The following is a 26,225-nucleotide window of genomic DNA, read 5'->3' on the forward strand; positions in this document are numbered from 1 at the left end:
TTAAGAAACAACTGCAGCACTTCCTGAGCATGTCCAGCAGATGGGGACAGAGAGCCAATCAGCAACGCCCACTTTATCGGGCAAGATGACGTCATTGGGCCTTATCCAGGAAGTAGAAAAACATCAACAATCTTCCAGGGTTAGGGCGAAGTGTCAGGTAGCAAAGCAACCGTAAGAGACACTCAAGCTTCATTTTCTCGGATATTTAGAAGGCTTTTTTATATTTAGGGTATTATAACGTTCTTAGACATGTCGTTGATAAGTAAACTATTTGGAGGTGGAGGAAAAGGGGGGAAAGGACCGAGTCCACAGGAGGCGATCCAGAAACTCCGAGAGACGGAGGAGATGCTAACGAAGAAACAGGAATTTTTAGAGAAAAAGATCGAACAGGAACTACAAATCGCCAAGAAAAACGGCACAAAAAACAAAAGAGGTTAGTAATCTGGATATGTTTGTTTAATTGGCTTCACTGCTTATGATCAGATCGTCGTCGCTGATTTGCCAGCCACCCGAAGCTAAATGTTAGCATGTGAGCTAAGTTGGCTAACTTTCTCGAGCTGCCGTAACTGCTCTCACGGCCACGGTTTCCACCCGAAATAGAAGCGTTTATTTATAGAAAATGTGCCAGCTGAGGTCTTTATTTAATCTGATAACTTGCTATTATCTGTAAATTTCACTGGCTTCCCTTACGTGGCTTTATTTATCTTATTAAAATCTAAATTCTATAAGGTGTGGCACACTTAAAACACAGATACTATAGATATGGAAGTACTGTGTTAGGACAAGGGTTGTACTTCGGTAACACATGTAAAGGACGTGATATCACTGTCAAAGAAGTGGGCGTGTTTGTACCTTGGTCGGAAGTGTTTATTGAAACCTGTAGGCCTTCACAAACTCCTAATAGAGTAATATTAAAGTCAAAGAGGTCAGACACCATAAACTAAGCACTGCTTATCACTATTTAACCAGTGATTGGAAGTGATGGAGTACTATTACTTAAGAGGTTTAACATTAAGGTACTTGTACTTGAATATTCAAAGTTTCCTTCACTTCACTACATTTTAGAGGTAAATGTAATATGATGTACCCCAATAAACTTAAAAGCCTTTTGTATAATCTGTTAACACTCATAAGTCAGACTCTGACATTGACATACATAGGCTATAGCTGAACACTACTATAATCCTTCATCACAGTGTATGTATCATGTTATATTATGACACTGGTATGAGGAAATTATTTTACTCTCATTTTCCCCTCTAGTCTAAGACGTCTTTTCTGGTAATTGTCTTCCTCTTACCTAGTCCTGTTTATCACACCTGAGTCATTCAGTTGTAATCTAATCCTTTGGTTTTTGTTGTTCGTTCACTCATGATCGTTGCCGTTAATTCATTCATGTCTGTTGTTGTTAATTCCGTCTTAACTGTTTTGCACTACAGTGCCTAACTTAACCCCGGCCCACCTTTTGTATAAAATGTTCACTGATGAGATGTACAGGCAGATAGAGTACCATATATATCATATATATTGTAATTATCCTAATTCAATGAAGAAATCAAAACCTTCATACTGTATTTTGTGTTCAGTCATCTTCTTCTTGTATTTAGAGCCTCCATATGGACAGTTTCTGTTCAGAATGTTCCCATACAGTGTCAGACTCTTCTAGTGTTTTTTTCTTTCATGCAGATTTTGCTGCCTGCATCCTCACAAAAGAACACACAACACCTGGATGTAGTAAACAGTTCTGTTTGTGACACTGTATAAATGAAACTATCTTTTTAATTTTTCATTGTCACACACATATATTGTCAAAATATATCTTCGTATTGCCCTAACGTAGTCTTACTTTTTTGCACACATAAAAATAATGAATAAAATGGGGATGATCAATGAAGAAGTTTGATAAGTAAAAGCAGGCCCTCAGGTTTGTCATGTCATCCCCTCACTCTATGCCCCACTGTAAAACATTAAATAAAGACACTTGAACAAATATACAACACATACCAGGTTTTTTATTCTAAAGTACTGCATGTTAGAAAGCAGTATCTTACAGTGTTCATGTCACTTAAACAGCAGGTTTGTTAAAGTTGGTGTTTGGTGGTTGCATTACATAACAAACCTTTGGTCCTGTTGCCTGTGTTGAATAGCATGAATAATTGTCTCCTTTCTCAGTTTCATAAAGGTTGACACTGTGACTCAACACAGCGTGTCACCGCACCCATCAGGTGCATGAATTGGAGGAGGTAGTCATGTGACTATTGTGGCTACAGTGTTTCCACTGTAATTTTCAGTGAAGGAAAATAAGATGTAATTTATGACTAATTGTATGTAATGGAAAGCATGGAAGAAGATTATTATTTACAGCAGGAGCATAAAACCTTGTGCTATCTACTACTAGTGACTAGTCGACATTATGTCACAATAACTACTTTGATGTCAATTGATTTTGATAATTATCAATATAAATATCTTATTGTTATTTATTTGCAGCTTAAGGGCTGCTTTTTAGTCCTCATTGAATGTTAAGGACACCAAATGGTTATTTTTACTTTTAGAATGTTTCAAAAAGGTGCAGTTAGACAAAAATAACATAAATGAGGTAAAAGACATACATCAAGATAAAAGCACACCTGTAGACTCTGATTTTGTGTTAGTGCTTATTTTACAAACTGAGGTCTTATTCAACGGGATGAAAATGATTGATCAGATATTTTTTTCTGACGTTAAACTCATAGGCCTATTTTAGAAATCCAGAGGTAGGACCTTTAAAACGGTTATGATAACATGTTTGTTCCATATCAAAATGTATATGATATAGATAAGGTTAAAGAACAAATTGGGAACTTTTTCTTTGTGTTTTAGGTGAGAATGTAAGCGAAATATACCCTTAAGACAAAAGTAAAACATATATCGCAATAATTTTCATGCTTATTCCTTTATTGTAAGTCATATTGGACTAATAGTTTCAGTAATAGTTTTTACCAGTATTTTGCCACTTCCTCAAAGCTCCTCTGAAGTAACTGTTCTGTTTTAAGATAAAACCTGCCTGTTTACCTTTTTCACTAAACTGTCACTGAGTTAATTTTCTACTGTACAGTCTTTTTTTGTGATTAATCCTCTACTCAACTCTGTATCTGTCTCCGCTCAGCGGCTCTGCAAGCTTTGAAAAGAAAGAAGCGCTACGAAAAGCAGCTCGCTCAGATCGATGGCACGCTGTCAACCATCGAGTTCCAGAGGGAGGCTCTGGAGAATGCCAACACCAACACTGAAGTGCTCAAGAATATGGGCTTCGCTGCCAAGGCCATGAAGTCTGCCCATGAAAACATGTAAGAGAGATGACAGATTCAGATTCACTTTATTGTCCCAAAGGGAAATTTGTCTTGAGTTCACAATGTTACCTACAGCTGCAAAACACACCATACATACATGGACAATAGCTTTGCCTGTAACAGTATTGCACCATTCAAAGCAGTGCAGATCAGTCAAATTCATCTACTAGATGACAGGGTGACTGGTGTGGGGTTATTGCAACTGTTATTGTTATTTCTTTCTATTTTATTTAACCAGGAAGTTAAGTAATCTCAGGATTATCACCATTACGTTAATACTCTAATAATACTGAATACTGTATTAATACTGAATATGCGTGATCTCTCTGTAGTTTAAACTGACTAGCTGTTTGGTCAATAAAAGAGGAATAAGTGCATTTTTCTGGCCATTCATGTGATATTTTTGAACCATCAAGGATTTGGCAATTTTGCTTGAAAAAACAAAAACAAAATGGTTGCCTTTGTCCATCCTAAAACCTTTAAAATTGAAGGAAAACTATAAATTCTGAATGGTATGTTAAATATATTTATATTTATCATAATTAACCCCAAAATTCGGTGTAGTCTTGTACTGACAGAATTCATATACTACATATAAAATCCTCACTGTTATGTGTGTGTGTGTGTGTGTGTGTGTGTGTGTGTGTGTGTGTGTGTTTTTTCAGGGACATCGATAAGGTAGACGACCTAATGCAGGACATCACAGAACAGCAAGAACTGGCACAAGAAATCTCTGACGCCATTTCTAAACCCGTCGGCTTTGGAGAGGAGTTTGATGAGGTTAGTGACACTTCCTTTATATTTAAGGCTTGTTGTATTTTTATTTACTGTCTATTTTGAGAGTGGAAGCTGTTACCAAATGGAACAAACACACATTTTCAATGAATATTGAAACATGGTGGCTTGACGTTAATGGAAGCAGTAATACAAATTATCGAGAAACTTAAAGCTGTGTATGACTTTCACCACCAATTTTCAAACCTGTAAAACCTGAGTCATAGCCTACAGGGTGGGGAAAGCAAAATTTACAATATTTTGAGGCAGAGATTGAAAGACAGTGTATGACCAGTTAGTTTATTGAAAGTCATGAGAATTTATTTGCCACAAGAAAATTTACATAATAGAAAATGTTTTTATTCTATGTGTCCTCCTGCTTTCTCAATAACTGCCTTCACACGCTTCCTGAAACTTGCGCAAGTGTTCCTCAAATATTCGGGTGACAACTTCTCCCATTCTTCTTTAATAGTATCTTCCAGACTTTCTCGTAATGGTTTGCTCATAGTCATTCTCTTCTTTACATTATAAACAGTCTTTATGGACACTCCAACTATTTTTGAAATCTCCTTCGGTGTGACAAGTGCATTCAGCAAATCACACACTCTTTGACGTTTGCTTTCCTGATTACTCATATGGGCAAAAGTTTCTGAAAAGGTATGGATAATAGTGTTAGGTATGATTATGACATCAATATATGTTTGGTTTCAAAACAATTGACGTAGTGCCTGCTGAGAAAAAAACAACTAAATGTTCATTGTAAATTTTGCTTCCCCACCCTGTAAGTATCACAAATCCATGAGTCTTTCCGTGATTATACACCTGAATCTCTTCCCTCACAGTCACGGTCGTGATGTGCACTGTGGGAAGCGGAGTTCCATGCAGCCGCATTTGCTTGGTCGACATGTTTGTTGTTGCTGCTACTGTGGCTGCATGGATTTTCAGGCACCATTTTGTTATTTCTTAAGGTATATGAAGGAAAGACTGAAAGGTTCCAGAAATGTGCTTTGTCAGTAAACAAGTCATCTGTGAGTTGTGGTCAGTCACACACAGGTAGACATAATGATACCCTGTGCATTTAAGGTTTGAAACATAATATATCCAAAACACAGACAGAAAATGGAATCATCCTCCAGTATCCTCAGTCATACTTGTCCCACTTTCCCTTAAAGGACATGATAAATCAACAAAACCAAAATATATGAGGGCATTATCCACAGTCCCCCCTGCAGGCGTCTGTCTGCAACCAGTTACAGCAGCGGACAGAGATCATTGGTTTCTTCATAACTGACGATCCTGACACAATTAGTACTCTTTCCTAACATTATTCACTTAACTACAGGTATTTTCTTTTATTCCTGCTGAGATGTAAACACAAGCAGCCAGATTCATATCCAGTTGGTGTTTATTGTCCCTTTAACACTAATTGGTCTTGTTTTGTTTTCTCAGGATGAGCTGTTGGCTGAACTGGATGAGCTGGAACAGGAGGAGCTGGACAAAAACCTGCTGGAGATCGGGGGACCAGAGACCACCCCCCTGCCCAATGTGCCTTCTACTTCATTACCTTCCAGACCTGGTGAGATGAAAAACTGGTTCCTTTACTGTCATTTATAGTATCAGCTCCTGCATCTTAAAGTGGAGCTCACTTGGTAAAGATAGGTTTCCTCTGAGAAGCTTTGAGAAGGATTAAAAAGTCTACATTATAATTGATTAGATTATGGTGTCAGTGTTACTTTTATAAAGCTGTAAGAATTTCAGTCTTACTTTTAAATATGTTTTTGGGAAAAAATTATATTGATTATGTTGCCAGCAATCTGAACACTAAAGCACTGAAGTGTCTCTTCACAGGCCCTGAACTTAAATTAAATTAAAGGGGAGTTTTGCATGTGAAATGTGAAATAACATTTCAGGAATGTAAAAATCAACAACATACATGGATTTGATAATAAATTGTTACAATAATGGCCTAATATTACGTAAAAATCCTTGGTTTTTAAGCAAACAGGAACATTCCGAATCTGTAAAAGCAAAATCTAGACTTCCCAAAAACCTATGGAAAACTCTGGAATACATGAGGAATTTCTAAATATTTAGGAGTATAGTAAACTTAATTGTATATTTTATCATTTATGGCAAATTCCCAGAGCACCTTCAGTGGTGTTTCACTGTTACTAATGGGAAAAGTGTTAATCGCTAACAATAACGCTAATGCTAGGTTCTGTGTGCATTAGGATGGGTAAAATGCAAAGACCAAATTTTCCTATAAGGATAATGAAGTGAGTTTAAAAAAATGATAAAAAATTTTTTTTATATAGAAGTGAATACCTTATTATCATTGCATGTTGTCCATACAGACCAAAATTGCATTTTCTCTCTTAAAAATAAGAAAAGCACAGAATACGAAGTTATGATATGTTTATTACTTACAGCATGCAGTAAGAATCAGGCATTAATCCTTTTTTCCTTCTCTTCCTCCTAAAAGCCAAGAAAGAGGAGGATGAGGACGACATCGAGGACCTGCAGCGCTGGGCGATGGAAGCCATGTAAACAACGCTGCATCCACCACTTCATACTTGCATCATGGAGGAAAGAAGAAGGGATGAATGGACTGATAGGGTGTTGTGTGTGTGAGTGAGTGTTTTTGTGTGTGAGTGGAGAGCTGACTTCATGTAACACTACAAAAAAGCAAAAATGCTGTAGTCTTCTTTTTCATTTCTGTCCTTTTCACAAATCCTTAAGACACCCAGATGCTCAGTGCAAAGCGTTTCTCCTTCGAAGCTCTCGCTGCACTTTCACCAGATATTTTTACCCTTGAGTTTACTCCAATGCTAGCACTTCATGGTCCTCTCTGAGTGGCCAGTGGGTTCATGTTGAAGACCTCGGGTGTTGGGTGTTACAGGCTCAGTGGCGTTGTTTATGTCACTTGATGACACAGGAATTTAAACGTCAAAAGATCTGTTTTTGCCTCACATATTTACCTGTATTTGTGGCGTTAAAAATGTTTGTTTTCTTCTTCTTTCTTGACAAAAGTAACAATCCTCTTCTCCCTGTTTTGTTAACTGAGAAAAGCTGACGCATGCACTGGCTGAAGAAGCTATGAGCTGAGATTTCAAACCTCCTCTTTTTGTTTTACGCTACGTGCTTTGTCCTCCTTTTTCACCTTACTGTTGCTCTTTCAGCAATGTCTCCCTTCCCCTGAAACCGGTCTCACCAGTGGTTCTAGTTATTTGGTGTAAATATCCCAAATGTGTCTCTTTTTATATAATGTATTTCTGCCATCACAGAGAGGTTTTGTTGAGTTTTGGAAGCATGCAACAGTGGGAAGTCGCAAAACAGATCACAACGCACGGCTAGAAGAAGAGAGATGTTTAACCTAACACTTTCATCCTGCTCTGTCTGTCTCAGTCCTTCATATAAAGGTTTTTGTTTTGAACTGTATAATGTTTAAAAAATAATAATAATAATAATAAACTATTGTCACACCTTAATAACTGCATCCAAGAGGGAGATGGTGTTTATAAAAGATTAGATTATAGTCAATCTACAACGTTTTGGAGTTTAAAGAATTAATTTTAGTTTTTCAAAGTCATGATGTACATTTTTTACATCGGGGATAAAAAAAACAACATGAGGACAGATGGACAAGCATGTTTGCATTTCTATGTTTTATTTATCCAGATGAGAATATTATTTGCAAAATCATTAAAAGTTTTCAATTCTTTTATTGTAATGGAAGCTTTATTTTTCTGCTTTTTTACTGTGATACATCTATAGATTGAGGATGGCGAATGTCAGCATTTTATTTGTTTCAGAAAAATCTAATGAAAAGATCAGAAGTGTACTGATTTCTCTGCCTTGGTGGCATCCTGTTAAATAGAAAAGTGAACACATTTTTTTGTCCATTCAAGGCAGGAAAATATAAATGCAAACATTGCCACCACTAACAAAACATACCCAGAACAAACATCCAGTGTTTTATAACTGTGCTTTATTTCTCATGTGTATTATAGCTGATTGCATTTAGAGATAGAAGAACTCCTGTACACCCACACACATTTCTATAGCTTCTCAAACAAACACATTTAACAGAATCAGAAATGATTAATGTGTCGGTTTATATTAAATGCATATACTGCAGTTCTCATGAAAAAACCTGGGAGATTCTCAGAGAATATTAAAAATGTCATACATTAAGTAGACTCATGTAAACTTCCCTGTCAGATTAGGAAGATATGAAAATTTTCAAAAAATGGAGTCAACCTCAGGGTTTCACTTACAGCTTTGAGGAGGTTTAGCTGTAGGATAGTCTTTTATGGCTCCTACTTGAAAAAGAAATATTGAATTTTCTCCCAATTTAGGATCAGTATTAAATTGCCTTAGACAACAGCAGAGTGCAATTAGAGACTGAAATAATTAGACTGAAAAAGATGTTTCTGTATAGTAGTTAATCTACTTCTCATGTAATTGAAGGTGGTGGACCATCAAGGAATTTTTTAAATTAGTCTTAACAACAGTTAAATTTACGATCTGCCCAATACAATATCCAGATGACCACAAAACACATCTTGAGCACAGAATCATTAGATGAGCATTATGATTTAAAGATTACATTAATTCACATTTTCTATCCTCCATTATAACTCAATATGCTCATTACATTCCAATACTGGCACTTAAAAAACACACACACGCACATATATATATATATAAAGATACATCACTCCAATAACTATTCAGAAATAATTTTATTAATGCTATAGTTCAACTAATTTATTTAAACAAAGTAGAAGCACTTTGTGTCATAATATATTTTTTTATATATTAAATATTTATTTTCTGTTATACAGAATATAATGGAAACATGAACAATACAGTACAATATTAATATAACAACATGAACAGAACATAGCCAGGGGACAAGTATACAGGCAGAAATAATACATCAGTTTACGTAAAAATTGTGTTACATAGATCAGTGGTTTTGATCGCTTTTTTTTTTTTTTTTTTCCATAATATTAAATACTTGAAATATATTGTTTAAGCTCAATTTTAAAGATTAGAAAAGAAGGTTTGTGATTGGAGAATTTGGATTTATGAATATGATATTTTGCTAAAAACAGAATTACATTGATGATTTGGTAGCAGGATATGACAAAATACCAAACAATATTTTTGCATAAGTAAGAGAAAAATCAGAATCAATCATTTGACAAATAAAAAACACATACATCTTGCCAGAAAACGCTTGAGCTGTGTCATAATAATCACTTTACTCAGTGTTTACTGGTTTGTCAACAGTTTGCTCTTGAACAACCCATAATGCCAAGCGCCGCGCGTAGTAATTACGTCAGGATTTGGCGACTTGACGCTTGCGTACTGAGGTTCGAACGCTGATGCAAGAAATTTTCGGCGCAGCGGTGTGGTACTGATCGAAGGATAGACAAGTAGCCAGATTTCAGCTACTTAACAACCAGCAAACATGTCAGGAGACGAGGTAAGCTATCTCGGACCCCCCAGCAGTTGACCCGTTCTGGATGTGTGGTTTGTTCGGTGTTGTTTTATTATATTACGGGGTTAATCGATGTTGAGGATGACTTTGGGCCTCTCCCTGTCCGCGGCAGATCTCACATGGCTGCAGCGGAGCTAACAGCGGCCCGGTCTGCCATAAATTCAGCAAAATGCATAGTACACCACTGTATTATCACATATCACATTGTTTAGGTTACAAAATCAGCTCTTGTTTTTAATCTGCTCTGTCATAGCTAATTAGTATCTCAAACCTGACTACTAACGTTAGCTAGCTAACACTAGCCATTATCTAAGATAGCTGTCTGTTAATTTTTTTTTTTTTTTTTTTTTTAACCACAACGATCATTTAAAACAGAAAAAATACTACATTTATGGGCTATCAGTAATGTTACACACACTGCATTAACACGACTCCAGCTGGGAGCCATTTTTCTGATGACTTCGGCTGTTTTTTGTTGTTGATTGTTTGTTTTGTTAGGTTAAATTGTCAGGAGTTATTAATCAAAGTCGGTACGTACACATAAACAAGATGGCATACCAGGATGGAGTGATAGTGGGCATGAGTAAGCTGTCATACTCGCAGTAATTCAGAATATTGCATCAGATTCCCAAAACAGTTGTTAAAATAAGGAAGTATTATACCATTGTGACAAACCATGGCAAATCCCTTAGAAGTTCATCTGTATTGAGCTGATTTACATGGTACATAATTATACAGTGCATGGTATATATTTGTCCTTTTGGAGTGGCTGCATATGTAGCAATGGGTTGCAGTGTCTAAATTGTAATATATAATATTTATTAATCAGGTTAAAGTCTAACTGTCTCTAAAATTTACATTCATTTAGCAGCATTAACATCGTCACAACAATAAATTCAAACACTACAACCACATTAGACTGATCTACTGACATATCTTTCCATGTAGAGCAGCCACAGCCAGTTCATAGACTCATTATCAAAAATTTATCACAAGATACATTTAAATTATTGTCGTGGAGAAATCCAGCTGTCTAGTCGCTTGATCCTTGATATTAATATTTGGTTAAACATTTACAGGCAAATAATTCTAGTAGTCAGAGGTAAATGTAGTTAGTCTCAGTAGTTAGTCATGGTTATTACAGTAGACACTAAAGCTAAGGTGTTAAACAGCTACATTTTCTCATGGGTGCATCTCTGTGAACCACTTCACTCCGTAACCATGACAAAACAAAACCCAAATCCATCTGCAAACAGTAACAGTAAAATACAGTTTGTTTTCACATAGAAGCTCTAAGAAAAGTTGCATCACTTCCTCAAACAAACATTCCAAACCATAGTGTTTTACCCAATGTTCCCCATATATTTTCCTAATTTGGTCTAATTTGGTTTAATAAAGTATTTTTGTGTTAAACTTCATTCCTGGTGTGTTCCCCTTCTTTATTGTGGACTCCAAGCCAGGCCATAACATCCATTAATGATTCAGACATGTTACAGCCAGTCTATTTTGCTCTCCCATGGTCTTATAATCAATCCAAAATACTGTAGTGAAGAGAGTCTCACTTAACCATTTTGCTAATGATGTAAATTCATTTTAGGATGAAGTTAAATTGTACTGTTACAATGCACAATGATGAAAATAAAAGGAACCACTCAAACTGCATTATACTAATGTTTGCCTGCATGCCTGTGCTAAAAATGCACAACAGAACCAAACCCAGAACCATCTGCCCCTGAAAGCAGGAGAGCTGCATATGCAATCGAGAAATGAACTGACTTGGAGAGATGAGTTGAAGCGTTAACAGCACTGACTTTCCGAGCAGGTTTTTTTTTTGTTTTTTTTTTAATTGTGACTTTAAAATATATAGTGCTTTTGAGAATCAGTAAACCATAGTGAAGCATAATATGGCTATACTTAAGAGTAGCACTGTTTTTTTTTTTTTTTTTAATACTCGCAGTCATAAAATGTGACCTTGACACTCTTCAATCTTCCCCTCAGATGATTTTTGACCCAAACATGACCAAGAAAAAGAAGAAGAAGAAGAAGCCCTTCATGCTCGATGAGGATGGAGGAGAAGGAATGGGAGGAGAGGAGGCAAAGGAGGTTGAGGCGAAGGAGGTAGAACCAGAAGCTGGAGATGAGAGGGATCTGGATCTGGATGAGGATGAAGGAAGGAAGAAAGGTAAGAACAAGAAAATCTGAGAGAGAGGATTGACATTAAAAGTTGAGTCTTAGATATTTTTCCATGGTGTTACTCTCCTTTAACTCTTCACTGAGCATCTCTTATTCTTCTCTAGAACCCTCGGATGATTTGAACGACCTGAACTTCTTCAACCAAAAGAAAAAGAAGAAGAAACCTAAGAAAGTTTTTGATAATGATGTAGAGGAAGGTTTAAAGGTCAGACACTTTTCTTTCTCACTGTATTTTAGTTTTCTGCTGGGGCATTCTGAATTTTTTCATGCTGAGCTATATTTTTTGTCCAAACCAGGAGCTAAAAATTGAAGGCGAGCAACCAGAAGCCTTGGAAGAGGACAATCTGGATTTAATGCTTCCTGCCAAGAAGAAGAAGTCCAAGAAAGTGGACTTTGATGAGGGAGATGCATTGGAGAAAGATGATGGTAAAAAACAAAAAACATTATTTAATGTCATAAAGAAACATCATTAAAGTTTTACAAAAATGGGGACACAGCAGTTAAAGCTGTTAAATATGATTTATTTCTAGCTCTTGAGGATGACGAGGGGAAGAACAACGATGGAATCTCTTTCAGCTCCTCTACAGGCCCAGCATGGGCCGGCTCTGAACGAGACTACACTTATGATGAGGTACAAATAGATGCTAGCACAACAAACACACTACATACCTCTAATGAGGGACGGCAGCTTTTTTCTCATCAGGGAGTTGGGAATATGGATACAGAACTGTTTCATTCAGGACATTATTCATCTCTATAGGTATATATTCTGCAGGTCACAGATTGTAGAGCTACTTAATTTTCCCGATTTTAGTGAGTTTCATGTCCCAGAGTTTTGTGAAATTAGATTTAAGACCTAAATCAGTTGGAGATTAAAAGTAATAAAAGTGATCCAAGTATATAAAGATATTATAGTTGAACATGCTCATCTTCTGTCCTAATTGAAAACTGTGTGAAGAAATGAAGTTTATTACATAAATACATCCCATTTATGAGTTTGTAACTGTTGTGCATTGTGTCTGGTTGGTATGAAAATGGGAGTATCATAAAATAGTCAAATATTGATCACCAAACCAAAAAATAGCTTGTGATGTAATGCTTGATTCAGAGTAGACAATATCAGATGGATTATTATCTGATTTACAGTATGTAGGGTCTCAGTTTGAACATGTCTGACAGTCAATCATTTATTTCATGAAAGAAGAAATTGATCACCAACACTTCCTTCTAGGAATGTTCTAATCTAAACATTGATATCGGCTGCTGATCTGGCATTTTTTAGAAGATCGGGGGGGGGGGGGTAAACAAATGTCCTGCCCCCTCAAATTAAACTTTCTGAAGGTAGGGAAAAGGAAAATTAGCAGCACAACAGCGGGGAGCTTAGAGTAATTAGTAAAGCATCTGTAAGTTTTACTTTCACTTTATGGTCCGGTCATGATGTGCAAGTTGGGTTTTTTTCAACCCACCGGGGTTTTGTGGAATTATTTGACACCTGCCCCAACCGACCTGTGAATAACCCGCTGATCCATGCATCACTAACATATGGCACGGAACACATCCCCATATAATCCCTACAGCAGTGGCAAACATACGGCCCACGGGCCAAACCTGGCCTGCCAAAGTTTCTAACTTGGCCCACACTATGAATTTGGAAAGTGCAAAAATTATGCTAAAGTTATTAAGAGTCAAAGGTGTCATACTTGTTTTGGTTCAGGTTCCACATTCAGCCCAATTGTGATCTCAAGTAAAATAATAGTATAATAACCTATAAATAATGACTTCAAATTTAAATCAAAATTTCATTGTAAAAAGTCAGTATCGGATCAGTATCAGCAAAAATAAACCCTAAAAAAAAATCAGATCAGAGGCAAAAAAATCCAGATCAGGACATCACTACTTCCTTCTTGATATTATGAAAAATTAGTCAAGCAATTGTTAGTTGGGAGGAAATGTGTTGTCAGTCGTGTCTCACAACATGCAGTGAACATCAGAATAAACAGAAATATTGTGTAGTCTGAATCTAGAATAATACTGTATGTTTAGATGTCTGCATTAAAAGCGTGTTTTCTTGGTATAACTGTACAATGTTGAAGTAACTTCTCTGCTCTTTCTCAGCTCCTGAATCGAGTCTTCAACATCATGAGAGAGAAGAACCCAGACATGGTGGCTGGAGAGAAGAGGAAGTTTGTGATGAAGCCTCCTCAGGTGGTCCGAGTGGGAACCAAGAAAACCTCCTTCGTCAACTTCACAGACATCTGCAAACTGTGAGCTCATACACACAGACTGACCCAAGCCTTGTATTACACTCACTGGTCAAATCTGCTGTTTAATGGTTTGAATGTTGGAAATGAGATCCTAAAAGTCTTTCATGTGCTTCATCACAGGTTGCATCGTCAGCCAAAACATCTTCTTGCTTTCCTGTTGGCTGAGTTGGGAACAAGGTGAGTTGTAATCTGAATTTGTGGCCTTTTTAAAATGGCTTAAACCAAATGTATCAAAGCCAAAATTTAGCAAACAATAATCCGAACTGAGTCCAGTCACAGTTTACTGATGCATCCCCAGCTGTGTGCACCAGTGTGTTGTATGGGCAAATATGGTGTCATCTCTCATTAAAATAGTTCTAGAAGTGATTAGTTGAGTAAGATCTAACGCAATAACAGCGTTAGGGGCTTGTTTGAAGTCAGTTGAAAGGATGAATTTGGAGTTTGCTGCACTGTGTGAGAAAAAAACACATCATTATCTATAATTTGAAGACAGAAATTTTTAAAATTGCTGTAAAAGTCACATGTCCACCTTCACCAGACTTTTTTCTTTTATATCTTTAACACTCTTGCTACTATGAAAAGCCTTAAGTTCCATTTAGGTTCCATCCCTAAAAAGTCTTTAAATTTGATTGTCAGAAATTAAAACATTAATTGTCCTTGGAAATCTAATGTTAACTAGATTGCAATGTGGTTATGAAATAACTGAGGCCTGTTGTACTGTATTTGAGCAAAGACACTTTGAAAAATGTCTTAAGGTCATAAATTTGTCTCCCTCCAAGGTGCAGATATCCTGTAAATTGAACTTGTTGAAACTACAGTACCCTAGTTTATAAATTTGTCAGTATCGTCTGAACTGATGTGCTAATGTTTGACCAAGTTTTGAAAAAAGCTTTAACTGTCTGTTTTGTCACTTTTTTCTTTTCTCAGTGGGTCCATAGATGGAAATAACCAGCTTGTGATCAAAGGCAGATTTCAACAGAAACAGATAGAAAATGTGTTGAGACGATATATCAGTAAGTATTGTTTTAAATTCAACAAAGCTGACTCTCTTCACTCCTGTAGGATGACTCTAATAACTGTCCTCTCGACCCTACAGAGGAATACGTGACGTGTCACACCTGCCGCTCTCCAGAAACCATCCTGCAGAAGGACACTCGTCTCTATTTCCTGCAGTGCGAGACGTGCCACTCCCGCTGCTCCGTCGCCAGCATCAAGACCGGTTTCCAGGCTGTGACGGGCAAGAGAGCGCAGCTCCGCGCCAAAGCCAACTAAAGACAGCTGACACTGGGGTCGCCCTCCCTCTGCCGGCCCACCGCTTTCTCCACTGGACGGCCAGAACTGGGGTTGGGCGGCCTCTTGCTTTCGCTAAAAGGACTCTCTGAATCGAACTGCGGGAGGGTTTGGCTGTTGTTTAGTTGTGTGGTGGCCTAACCAGTCAGGGAGTGAGAGAGTATCTGAAGTTGACAGGCAGATGGGGTTCAGGCACCGTAAACAGATGATGTGTACTACATAACATGTTGGATGCATTTGATTTGTTGTCTGGCAGATGAACCCTGCACCTCTTAGGTTTTTTTTTTTTCATTTGCTGTGATTCTTGATTCCTGCAAGAAAACCCTGAATTAACTTGGCTTGAATCTTTTCTCATTTTTTATTGTCCCCACTTTCAATTCACTACATGAATATTTTGGGTCTCAATTACATTTTTCCATCATAGCATTGAATTGTAGTTGAGATAAGATGATCTACGGTAATAATTACTGTACCTTTTTCTTGAGCACAGAGCTGCTTAAACTATAGGTTATGTCCCTGTTTTACAAATTAGTGTCTCTTGCCTGTGTACATACAGTGTCATAGGATGTTATGAGTCCTGTTACTAGTCTCTAACAGGTTCCAGACACAGGACTCTTTGATCTTGTATTGTATGGAAGAAGATGAAGAGGCTGTGAGACAGATTTTGCAAATTTTACAGCGAATTTGTGAATGCTTTGGGGACACCAATGAGCATTTGTCTCCCCTCTTTCTTCCTTTAGTTTCTCAAGTATAGATCAGCAAATTATTTCCAAGACTGGAGATCTAAGATTTTGTTTTTGGGCTCATGCTTGTTGAAATCCCTTAAAAAGCCCAACTAACTATAGTCTACAGATACATTTTTAAAACCAGCTTCTGAGCAGGCACCTCAGATCTGACGCCAAACTTTTTTTTTTTTGTCTCCTTGAGCAAGTCAGGAAATGAGTAACTGGATACCTGATACTGGTTGTGTACTTGTTTGAGATCAATGGATTAGAAGGTCTGGCTGAAATCCTTTTAAAACCTGGTTTTTACAAAAATAAAATATTAACTCTCTCTCTCCACTTCTGCTCTCTCTGTGGATACATGACGTTTGTATAAAAACAGTTAGATATGAGCGAGACTGAATCACCATGTGGAATGCATTTTTAAGGTGTTTCGGTATTTAGTAGTCACTTTGGGAACCTGAGTCTCTGATGCTGTGCACAGTGTGTTTGGTTAATCAGCAGGTTAAGTTAATTTAGTAACTATAGGAACAACATGGGACATAGCATTGCTGAAAGCAAGAAACTTTTGATCACAATTTTCAACAGATGGATTTCATGTAGTTATTGAGCATAAAACATCTAACACACCAAATATCACCAAGAAAAAATGAAGACTGATAGAAAAGAAATAGTGACAATCAGCACATGAACCAACAGTATAAGATATGTATTCACAAAGAAATGGCAAAAATCAGAATCAGTTAGACAAAAGATTAAATCAAGAAAATAATACACAACTCATAGTTTGGTCATGTTATAAAAAATGTCTTGAAGAATATGAAACAGATTTTTTTCCATTACGGTGAATGGTAGAATGTAACTCGGGTACAATTGTGGCCAAAAGTTTTTCAGTGAGTTTTTTTTCATGTGTTTGTAAATATTGTGTAAGTTTCAAAAAGACTTCTTGGTAAAGAAAAAATAACTACTATTTTGATTTCATTCTATTTTATACTTACACATTTCAGAGGAAAAAAAATGTACTGTCCCCGACAAAGTCCTGTCCCTTATCCAAGTTGTAGGAACAACAAATAATGACTTGTAGTTAATCAGTTGGAATTAGAAATGACTTATATGAAAGTCAAACCTCTCCAGAGTATGCTTATTGTACCATAATAAAGTTTTGTATCATTCATTGAGTTTTGTAATTTAATGGACTCTATGCACAGCCTCACTACTTCCTGAACTTCAGGTGGGTCCTTTATTTCCTGTCTTTCACTATTGGACACACTGATTAATCCAGGTGTGACTAATTAATCATTAGTCACAACAAGAAGTAGCAGACACACCTGGATTAATCAGTGTGTCCAATAATGAAAGACAGGAAATAAAGGACCCACCTGAAGTTCAGTGAGGCTGTGCATAGAGTCCATTCAAACAGGTCAGATTTTGCTTGGACAAAAGTCTTGTCACATACAAAAATAATGTAGAAATATTATATATACTTTATTTTTAATATACAAACATGCAACAATAACATCAGAGCATGAAGCATTAATATGATGTATGACTCCCATGAGCTTAGAAGACTGAATCCATAAATCTGAGCAATGACTCAAATAACTCTTTGATGAGGTCATCTGGAATGGCAAAGAAAGCAGTCAGAGTTCATCAACATGTTTCAGTTTCATCTTCCAAGCCTCCTCCTTCATCTGACCCCAGACATGCTCAATACTGTTCATGTCTGGTGACTTGGCAGGGTCAATCCTGGAGCACCTTGACTTTTTTACTTTCAGGAACTTTGATGTAGAGGAGAGGTATTCAAATCCGGTCTTCGAGGGCTGATATCCTGCTTGTCTTAGATAGTTCCCTCTTCCACCACACCTGGTTCAGTTAATGATCAGCTCATCATCAAGCTCTGCAGAAGTCTGACAATGATGTAAATGCTTCCAGGTGTGATGGAAGAGGGAAATATCTTATACATGCAGGATACTGGCCCTCGAGGACTGGATTTGAATACACCTGATGTAGAGGCTGAAGTATGAGAAGGAGCACCATCCTGCTGTGAAATTTCCCCCCTTTTGTGGTTTGGAATGTAATGGGCATCAAGACTTTGTTGATACTTCATGCTGTTGATGTAGCCACACTCTGCAGATCTCTCACACATCCCCATACTGGATGTGACTTCAAACTACGATTTTCTCCACCAAACATGACTGTTTTCTGGGTGAATCTTGCATCCATGTAGGTTCCAACAGGTCTTCTGCTGTATTTGCAGTGACTGGGATGCAGTTCAATGGATGATTGACCAGAAACATCAACCTTCTTTCCACTTTCCATCCTTTTTTGCAAGCTGTCCTTATGCGACAAGACTTCTGTCAGTAACTGTACCTTTCATTCCATTGCATTTACTTGATATTTACAGACCGCTCTCTATTCATGTAAACAAAAAAACAGTAGCATTTCTAATATCATGATGCAGTTTTATACTTTTCTTTTACACAGTAGGACCCACTGACCATCTACAACATTAAAATGCCCTTAAATGTATTCATTTGTGATAAACAAAGCGAATTAATTGAGTAATAGCTAACGGGTTATAATGAGGATAACTGATAAAGTTTATTTTCCTCTCTGTCTTAATAAAATTGAACGTGAATATTGCACGCAAAATACTGATGTTTTTTTTTCCCTCTCTTAAAGGATTCATATTATGCTAAACCCACTTTTTTTAGTCTTTGGTACATTTATTTGTGTATTTGGGGATCCAAAAAGTTTAAATTTGAACCATCCAGGTGCTGCAAAGCTATCTTCATATTCATTTAGGCAAAAAAACAGTGGATTTCAAAACCTGTTTCAATTCCTGCTTAATTTGTTACGTCTATAACTAGTTACGTCACGACATTTGCACATATAAGGTTTACTCAGGTCTTTTACAGTAGGATACACTATTTTTGCCATTTCTGTTCATGCTTTTATTATTATTATTATTATTTTTTTATTTTTTTTATTTTTTTTTTAATCTAAAAACGTGGCTTTTGGTTTGAAGTTCTCCACCGGAAACTTGCGTAGCTTGACGCTGATTGGTCAGTTCTCAAACGTCTTGTTGAACCGCACGAGACGCTGTATCTCTCACTCCGACGACAGCGGCGGAGCCTTCGGCGTGTTAGCAGGCCTTGAGAGGAGTAGTCCAGGAGAACTTAGGACTGTAAAGAATGCCTCGTGTGTATATTGGACGATTGAGTTATCATGTCCGCGAGAAGGACATCCAGCGGTTTTTCAGCGGATATGGGAAGCTCATGGAGATCGATCTAAAAAACGGGTGAGTTTCATGGAGAAATGCATACGCGGGGAAGCTAATATTTGCATGAATGTTAGCATGGACGCACAACGCTCTGTTATCGACGTCAACGGAACGTGCAGTGCTTTTTTGCCAATAAGCACATATTTACACGAAAGCGAAGTTATTTAACCCATGCAGACGTTTAACTTTTAGCCTTGTTATAATTATCTTTTCAAATGCTTTTTGTTCTTGTAACTTTATTCCTCTTCATGTGCCTTAATGTCGCATGGCCAACATGGCGTCTTTGTGTTTGCTTTAGCTTCATGCTAGCGGGCCTGGCTAACGCTTTTCCCATCTGGACCAACATTATGCTCTGTGTTTGTCGTCTAACTTACAAATATATAACATCTTACTTTTTATTTTCTCTTTAGCTATGGATTCGTGGAGTTTGAGGATAACAGAGACGCCGATGACGCCGTGTACGAGTTGAATGGGAAGGACCTGTGCGGAGAGCGGGTGATAGTCGAACATGCCCGGGGACCACGGCGAGACCGAGATGGCTACGGTGGGGGTTACTGGGGTGGTGGGCGCAGTAAGTGCAGTCTATTACAAGATACCCTCTGTTCCCCTTCCCCCTGGGGTGAGGTGTCGATGTGGACTGCACACAAAGCTGATTTGTTGGTGTGATATTGTTAATGTTAAGACGCGCTTTAACACTTTAAAGATAACTACACAGTTTCATCATTGCTATTAGTCTTATAGTATCAGTTAGTTTTATTGCCAGTGTTTAATTAATGACAACCACAACATGCGTGGTAGACTGCAGAATCCATGCTAGTTTATAGATTAATATAATGAATAAGTAATCGTGGTATTATATATGCAACAGTTTATTCAACTGTTTGTAACATGGCCAGATAAGGAGATATATTTAGCAGATAAATAGTTTAACCTTATTTTTATCCAGTTTTAGCATTGTTCTTTTGTGAGAGCCCATCCTGCTGGTCTCACTTAGTTTTCAAGGGTTTGCAAATTTCACTTTTTTTTTCTTTTTTTTTTTTCTTGCTCACTGTGGGTTTTCCTTTCGTTTTTCTTTTATATTCTTAATCAGTTTTGGAAGAAACAGCTATCTGCAGGACACACCCCTCAACCATCACAAGCTCTAAATTGTAGTGAGATGTTTTCAGAGATTTATGTGATTACAAAGTTGGCCCTCTTAAAGTAGATTTTATCAGTGTTTAAAGGTTTGAATTTCCAAGCATTGTTTTCATCTTAAATCAACCACAAACAACCTCCCAAAATGTAACTAGTGCAGTTTTAGCTTAGTCTTTAGATGTAGCCTAATATTTTCATGTGAACTGTGTATTTTTACTTTATCTTTGGTATATATTTCTATATTCAACATTAACAAAAGTCCTTGATGTTTCAATTTGAAAGAGTCCAGTTGCGGGCTGAGGCTGAGTCCATTGAGGCTAAAGATGACTGGCTAAGATGACTGCCTGTCCCGTTTGGCCTTGGCTTTCACCTTACAATGTGTGTGTGACCTTTGCCCCCCCCTTGATCCTTGGCTGACCTAACCGGAAGCCATGATGACAGCAGCCTTTTGCCAATAGACCAGGGGCGATGGTGAGGATTGCCATTGGTTTCTATGTTGACAGCAAACATAAGTGGAGCGGCTCTAGTAAACAGCTTACAATCAAAACAAATGTTGTAAGTGAGAGAACTGGAAAACAAAATTGCAGACTGACATCCAGCCTTAAACAAAGATTGGTGTATGTGTCACTTTACACAGTTTAAATTAAATTGGTTTAAGAGTGTCCTTGACTGGAACCGATGTGGATGCCTCCTTTCTGTTTGTGTTACAGGGTTCAGAAGTCTTGAAAGAACATCACTGTCCATTTGTTTATGCAGCTAAAGCATCACAGTGTGATGTACAGGAGTAAGAAAGGCTTTGTATTGCTGGAAACAGATGCAGTGGTGTTCTTTGCGGCGGAGAACTTCAAATGCTGAATAATACAAACTTAAGAGCCCGTGCAGAGGCTTGTAGATGACTTACATGAAGCTTTCTGCTTGAATATGGGATCAGAAGGACTCTTTCATTATTAAATTCAGTATTATGCCAACTTGGGCTTATAGTTCTCAGCCTTGAGTTCATTTGATGATCCAAGCCAGTAGTTATGTACAGCATGTCCATTTTTGTCTCTAATTTTGTCCATGCCCTCTTTGTTTTCTAAAGGTAGTGGATACAGCAGCCGGAGCCGCTCTGGCAGAGATAAGTATGGACCCCCAGTCCGTACAGAGTACCGCCTCATAGTGGAGAACTTGTCCAGCCGCTGCAGCTGGCAGGATCTGAAGGTACGCATTTTAGCTCTGGAAGTAAGCCATGAAATCCATTTGTGCGAATGAGTTTTACAAAATATTCAGCGTTACCTGTGAAGATTCATGTTGAACATTTAAAAACATGTTTCATCCGTTTTTGTTTGTAGGACTTCATGCGTCAGGCAGGAGAGGTGACCTATGCAGATGCTCACAAGGAGCGCACCAATGAGGGAGTTATTGAGTTCCGGAGTCACTCTGACATGAAGAGGGCCCTTGACAAGCTGGACGGCACAGACATCAATGGGAGGAAGATTCGTCTGGTGGAGGATCGCCCACGCAGACGGAGATCCTACTCTGGCAGCCGCTCTAGGTGAGGTTTTTCAAAAGGTTTTGGTCTCGATTTCCAATAAGGGCACAATGTTTCCTTTAGGTGAAAGTGAATTTTATACATGAGTTGAGTGAAGTTCTTTTCTTTGATATATTCTATATATATTTGTTTTCTCAGATCTCGTAGTCGTCGCCGCTCCCGCAGCCGGAGCCGTAGAAGCCACAGAAGCAGGAGCTCCAGGAGCCGCTCCAGATCCCACTCCAGGTGAGAATAAGTCTCCTCTGAATATTGTGATCCAGAGCTGTGTCCTTCATTGGTTCTTGGGTACAGTATATAATGCTGTATCTTACTGGTCTATTTTGACTTAATTACCTCTTAAATGTAACAAATGAAACGTTGAATGTAAATTTTCAGGTTACTTTACTCTTCTCTGATGGTGAATTGGATATTTTGGTTTCTGAACCAAACAAGACATTTGACATCTTAAAAAGAGACTTTTAACCACTTTCTGACATTTAAAGACCAGACAAAGGCATCAATGATATAAATGGTTAATTGCCACTGCAAAGGTTTGATCGATGACTTTAATCCCATGATTGTGTTTTTTTTTTTTTATAGGTCTCGTTCCCGTAGCAACAAGAGACGTCATCGTTCCCGCTCCAGGTCTGGAAGAAAGTCCCGCTCCAAGTCAGGAGGAAGCAAGTCCCGTTCTCGCAACCGCAGATCCCGCTCTCAATCTCACAAATCCAAATCTCGTTCACGTTCTCGCAAGTCCAGGTCCCGTTCAGCTGAGCGTAAATCTAAGTCCCGCTCAAAGAGCCGCTCTAAGGTGAAGTCAGAGCGAGACTCCCGTAGCCGATCAAAAGAGATGTCTGGTGAAAAGAAGTCTCGCAGCCGCTCAGCCTCTCCAGTGGAGAACGGGAAAGAAGAACGTGCCGTTAAGTCTGCGTCTCGCTCCCCGTCCCCACAGGACGACGAACGCAGGTCAAAGTCGAGGGAGAAGCGCTCTGCCTCTCGCTCAAAGTCCCGTTCCCGGTCTCGTTCACGATCTAGATCAGCTTCTCAGGATTAGTGGAATGACAATGGAGATTGTCTCGTTTTGCTTTATTCTTATGCTGTACATAACAAGCAGTGTCGTAATGCTTCCTGATTTGTCTACTTTTCTCTTTCAAGGGGGCACTTGTCTTAAATGTTTTAGGTGCAGTTTTATTGAAGATGCCAACACCGACAGGGCTACTTTCAAACACGCAGTCAAATTTGAAGCACCATAGCATGGCAACACATTGGCCTTTTGTTTCCCTGCACCCCACACTCATTAGTCTCAAAAGATGAAGTGTTCAACTTCAGATTTTTCATAGCAGCCTGTGTAATGCTTTCAGTCTTGCTTTTTTTTAAACATCTCTTTGCAGGGATAATTGGATTCAGGTGGTCTTTAAAGTTTCAACTAAATTACTTTGTCGTCTCATTTTGTGACAACTTTTTGCTGCTGGCAGTTGGCAACTTGACATACTGATGTCTAGAAGTGTCTCAGACATTGTTTTGTACAAAATTCTTTTTCAGCGATCAAACATGGACAGTTGTGGATAAGATGTTTCATATAGAATTGGAGTAGTTCAGCCTTCTACAGTCCTGATAACTGCTTTCGTACGGTGTTGCTCAGTCTGGGTGTGTTCTTGAAAGATTCTTGAACAACTGGGACAGCAGCGTGCATTGCTTAACTGTAAATTTACAAGAAATGACAAGGGTTTGTAGTTCTGATATGAACAATTTACAAGGGTGGGTGGATGCTCACAATCCCTTTTTAAACTTCTTGTATATGGAGTGTGTGATCAGCATTGAGGTTTTTTCTGAAAGTTGGATGGTTTTGAAAATTTCTATTTTGGATTTCAGTTGTTACAGCTTCACAATCCCATAAGAATCTAATATTTTTCTTGCGTATATTGCTTAGTTGTAATGGCAGAAATTATGTATTTCATAACTGCTTTTTATAAATGTTTCTGGGATTAAGGCATTTGTCAGGCCTCATTTGAAGGTGCAGCTACTGCAGGAGCTTTTTTGTACTCCAAAGGGTACATTCATTCACATCTGGAGGGTTTTCTTGTGGGGTTGTTTAAAAAATAAAAAAAAAAGAATTGAATTTGGCACCCCTCACTTCATCTTGTGGAGTAGATGTTTTTTTTCCCCCCTCCCATGCATACAGATCCTGTTTGATCTAACATTTTTTTTAATGTATGTTCAAATTAAAGATCTTAAAGAATTAAAAAAAGTGCTGTCTTGTTTGTCTTTTGTGTGACGTTTGCTCAAACCTTGACTGCAGTATCGACGTGACCTATATCCTGCTAATTATATAATAAATGCTTGTGATTAAGGGGTGGATTCTGGTGGAGATAAGGCAGATGTTTGCAGTAGTCGTCACTCTTCAAGAAGGCTGTACCTGAGCCCGAAGCGACACTAGATAAGTAGATTACACGCCAGGTTATTTGCACATATATTGACTATTGCTTAAAGTGAAGCGGCTCCGTCCGAACTCTTCATTGTGTCCAACGAGCGGTGACTGTATAGCGGGCCCGCGCATGCGCAGTTAGAGCCCCGGAGCCGCAGGAGATCAGAGATGGTAAGCCAAATTTCAGTTCCGAAACGATTCGCAACCACGAATAAATTACACATTCATCATTTTCCTTTAATTATTTGACACAATTGAATCTTGGAAACAGCCGCGTTTGCTAAGGTGTCAGGTTTTTTTCTTAGCGGTGAAGCGTTTTATCGTTGTGGAGAAAAAAAAATCAACCACAAAGCTTTTCATCTTAAAAAAATATAAATCATAATGGCAGCCGCTTAATTGGCCTAACTGTTCTTAACATATTAAAATGGTAAAAACCAGTTTCACCGAGATTATTGCATGAAGCACTGAACACTTAACGGATTTTGAGGTGGAAATTGTGCTCATTCATTTGAGATGTTTGCCGGAATGGGTGACAGGGTTCATTTTTCAGTAAAATGCATTTTCACGGTATTTCAGACACTGTTTTTTTGTTTTTATTATTTTTTTCTACACATTTTTTTTGCCTTAAGGACTTGACATCCTCCGCCATTTTAACTGAATTGGTGTTTTTTTTTGTGTGTGTCTTGTGCGTAAATGTTGATGTTTCACCGTTATTGGCTTTTTATTGGAGGAAATGGATGGCTGTTAAAAAGTCACTCAGGGTCATGGCTGTTAATGCTGCCGTTATACCGTGTAAAATAACACTCTTATATAAATAAATGGATTAAAACTTTTTTTCCTGTGGCGTTTTTTGTGTAGAAAATCCAACATGATAGGCTGTGTTGTCAAATAACATCCTGATAGAGTGTAAATAAAGTGGTAATGGTAAATTAAATTGTAATGTTTTCAGTTATATTACCAAGTGACGAAATTAGGGGATGAGCAGATAAAGTCTTTTAGTAAGAAAAACTGCCGAATATCTGTCAATTGAGCTACAATTGCAAAATAAGATGATTTATTTTAAGTTTGCACTGTTATTGTTTTATGTAAATATGAAATTAACTCCACAATATGCAAGATAAAATGATGAGCAGCTGCTTTTTTATAGGGTTCTGTTATTTTTTGTGCTGTATGTTTGCTTTAGTATGGTTTATGTGGGCTTTATATCCATTGTCGTGTAGACAAAGAAGACAATCTCCCCAATAACTCATTAAAAATGTTGCATATCATTTTTTGTATAAAGTTGTTTTACACCAATATGAAGTACTAAGGTTTATTAACAAGGAAATTATCATCAAGTGAGGTGAGTTTTGTTTATTTGGGTGTAAAATCACACCCAAAATGAAGAAATCCTAAAAATGTATCCCTTTGTACAGTTTTAAGACAGTTTGTTGTTGGACTCACATTTAAGTAGAAAACACAGAAAATGAGTGAAATCTTGACCTCAAACAGCGCATGATTGTCTGTAATTTTACATTTTAGTGAAACCAATGTCTGTATTTACATACAGGTCTTGAAATATCACTGTGCATTAATATTCCATTAGAAGAAGCAAAAGTCCTGAATTGAAAATGTAAAAGAACAAAAGTATTAACAGCAAAATGAACATTATAGCATTATTGCATTATGTAAGTATTATCCAGAATAACTCCTTTTTTAGTGGAGCTGAGTGATACAGCTAAAAAAATGTTAACAAAACAAACGTCAACACCCATAATTATCACAATTAATGTCAAATCATTATTTATTTCCA

At 37.7% G+C, this 26,225-nt stretch overlaps 4 protein-coding genes across 6 annotated transcripts in view; all 4 read left to right on the forward strand.

Moving 5' to 3' along the window:
• Nucleotides 1–97: 97 nt before the first annotated feature.
• Nucleotides 98–7,833, forward strand: LOC115422774 (charged multivesicular body protein 4b). 2 transcript variants are annotated; one of them, XM_030139312.1, is made up of 5 exons: nucleotides 98–433; nucleotides 3,149–3,326; nucleotides 3,995–4,109; nucleotides 5,553–5,679; nucleotides 6,583–7,833. In XM_030139312.1, the coding sequence occupies exons 1-5, from the start codon at nucleotides 250–252 to the stop codon at nucleotides 6,648–6,650; spliced, it is 672 nt and encodes a 223-aa protein (XP_029995172.1). In that variant the 5' UTR covers nucleotides 98–249; the 3' UTR covers nucleotides 6,651–7,833. The 2 variants fall into 2 exon arrangements, with proteins under 2 accessions (XP_029995172.1, XP_029995174.1); XM_030139314.1 differs by having other exon boundaries at nucleotides 99–433; nucleotides 6,586–7,833.
• A 1,627-nt stretch (nucleotides 7,834–9,460) lies between these two features.
• Nucleotides 9,461–16,420, forward strand: eif2s2 (eukaryotic translation initiation factor 2, subunit 2 beta). The gene is made up of 9 exons (XM_030139269.1): nucleotides 9,461–9,597; nucleotides 11,611–11,794; nucleotides 11,910–12,010; nucleotides 12,102–12,231; nucleotides 12,336–12,436; nucleotides 13,921–14,069; nucleotides 14,190–14,246; nucleotides 14,997–15,082; nucleotides 15,166–16,420. Exons 1-9 carry the CDS (start codon nucleotides 9,583–9,585, stop codon nucleotides 15,339–15,341), a joined length of 999 nt encoding a protein of 332 aa, XP_029995129.1. The 5' UTR covers nucleotides 9,461–9,582; the 3' UTR covers nucleotides 15,342–16,420.
• Nucleotides 16,421–19,174: 2,754 nt separating this feature from the next.
• On the forward strand, nucleotides 19,175–24,245 carry LOC115422127 (serine/arginine-rich splicing factor 6-like). 2 transcript variants are annotated; one of them, XM_030138207.1, is made up of 6 exons: nucleotides 19,175–19,382; nucleotides 19,775–19,935; nucleotides 21,580–21,698; nucleotides 21,830–22,032; nucleotides 22,168–22,254; nucleotides 22,609–24,245. In XM_030138207.1, the coding sequence occupies exons 1-6, from the start codon at nucleotides 19,276–19,278 to the stop codon at nucleotides 23,060–23,062; spliced, it is 1,131 nt and encodes a 376-aa protein (XP_029994067.1). In that variant the 5' UTR covers nucleotides 19,175–19,275; the 3' UTR covers nucleotides 23,063–24,245. The 2 variants fall into 2 exon arrangements, with proteins under 2 accessions (XP_029994067.1, XP_029994068.1); XM_030138208.1 differs by having other exon boundaries at nucleotides 19,775–19,908.
• Nucleotides 24,246–24,512: 267 nt separating this feature from the next.
• Nucleotides 24,513–26,225, forward strand: part of l3mbtl1 (L3MBTL histone methyl-lysine binding protein 1) — a 30,407-nt gene continuing 28,694 nt past the window's right edge. The window contains exon 1 of the mRNA XM_030138205.1: nucleotides 24,513–24,604. Within this exon, the coding sequence (XP_029994065.1) occupies nucleotides 24,602–24,604 (3 nt within the window). The 5' untranslated portion in view covers nucleotides 24,513–24,601. The remainder of the gene's footprint in view (nucleotides 24,605–26,225) is intronic.

The sequence above is a fragment of the Sphaeramia orbicularis genome, chromosome 7 (genome assembly GCF_902148855.1).
Source record: "Sphaeramia orbicularis chromosome 7, fSphaOr1.1, whole genome shotgun sequence".
NCBI lineage: Eukaryota > Metazoa > Chordata > Actinopteri > Kurtiformes > Apogonidae > Sphaeramia > Sphaeramia orbicularis.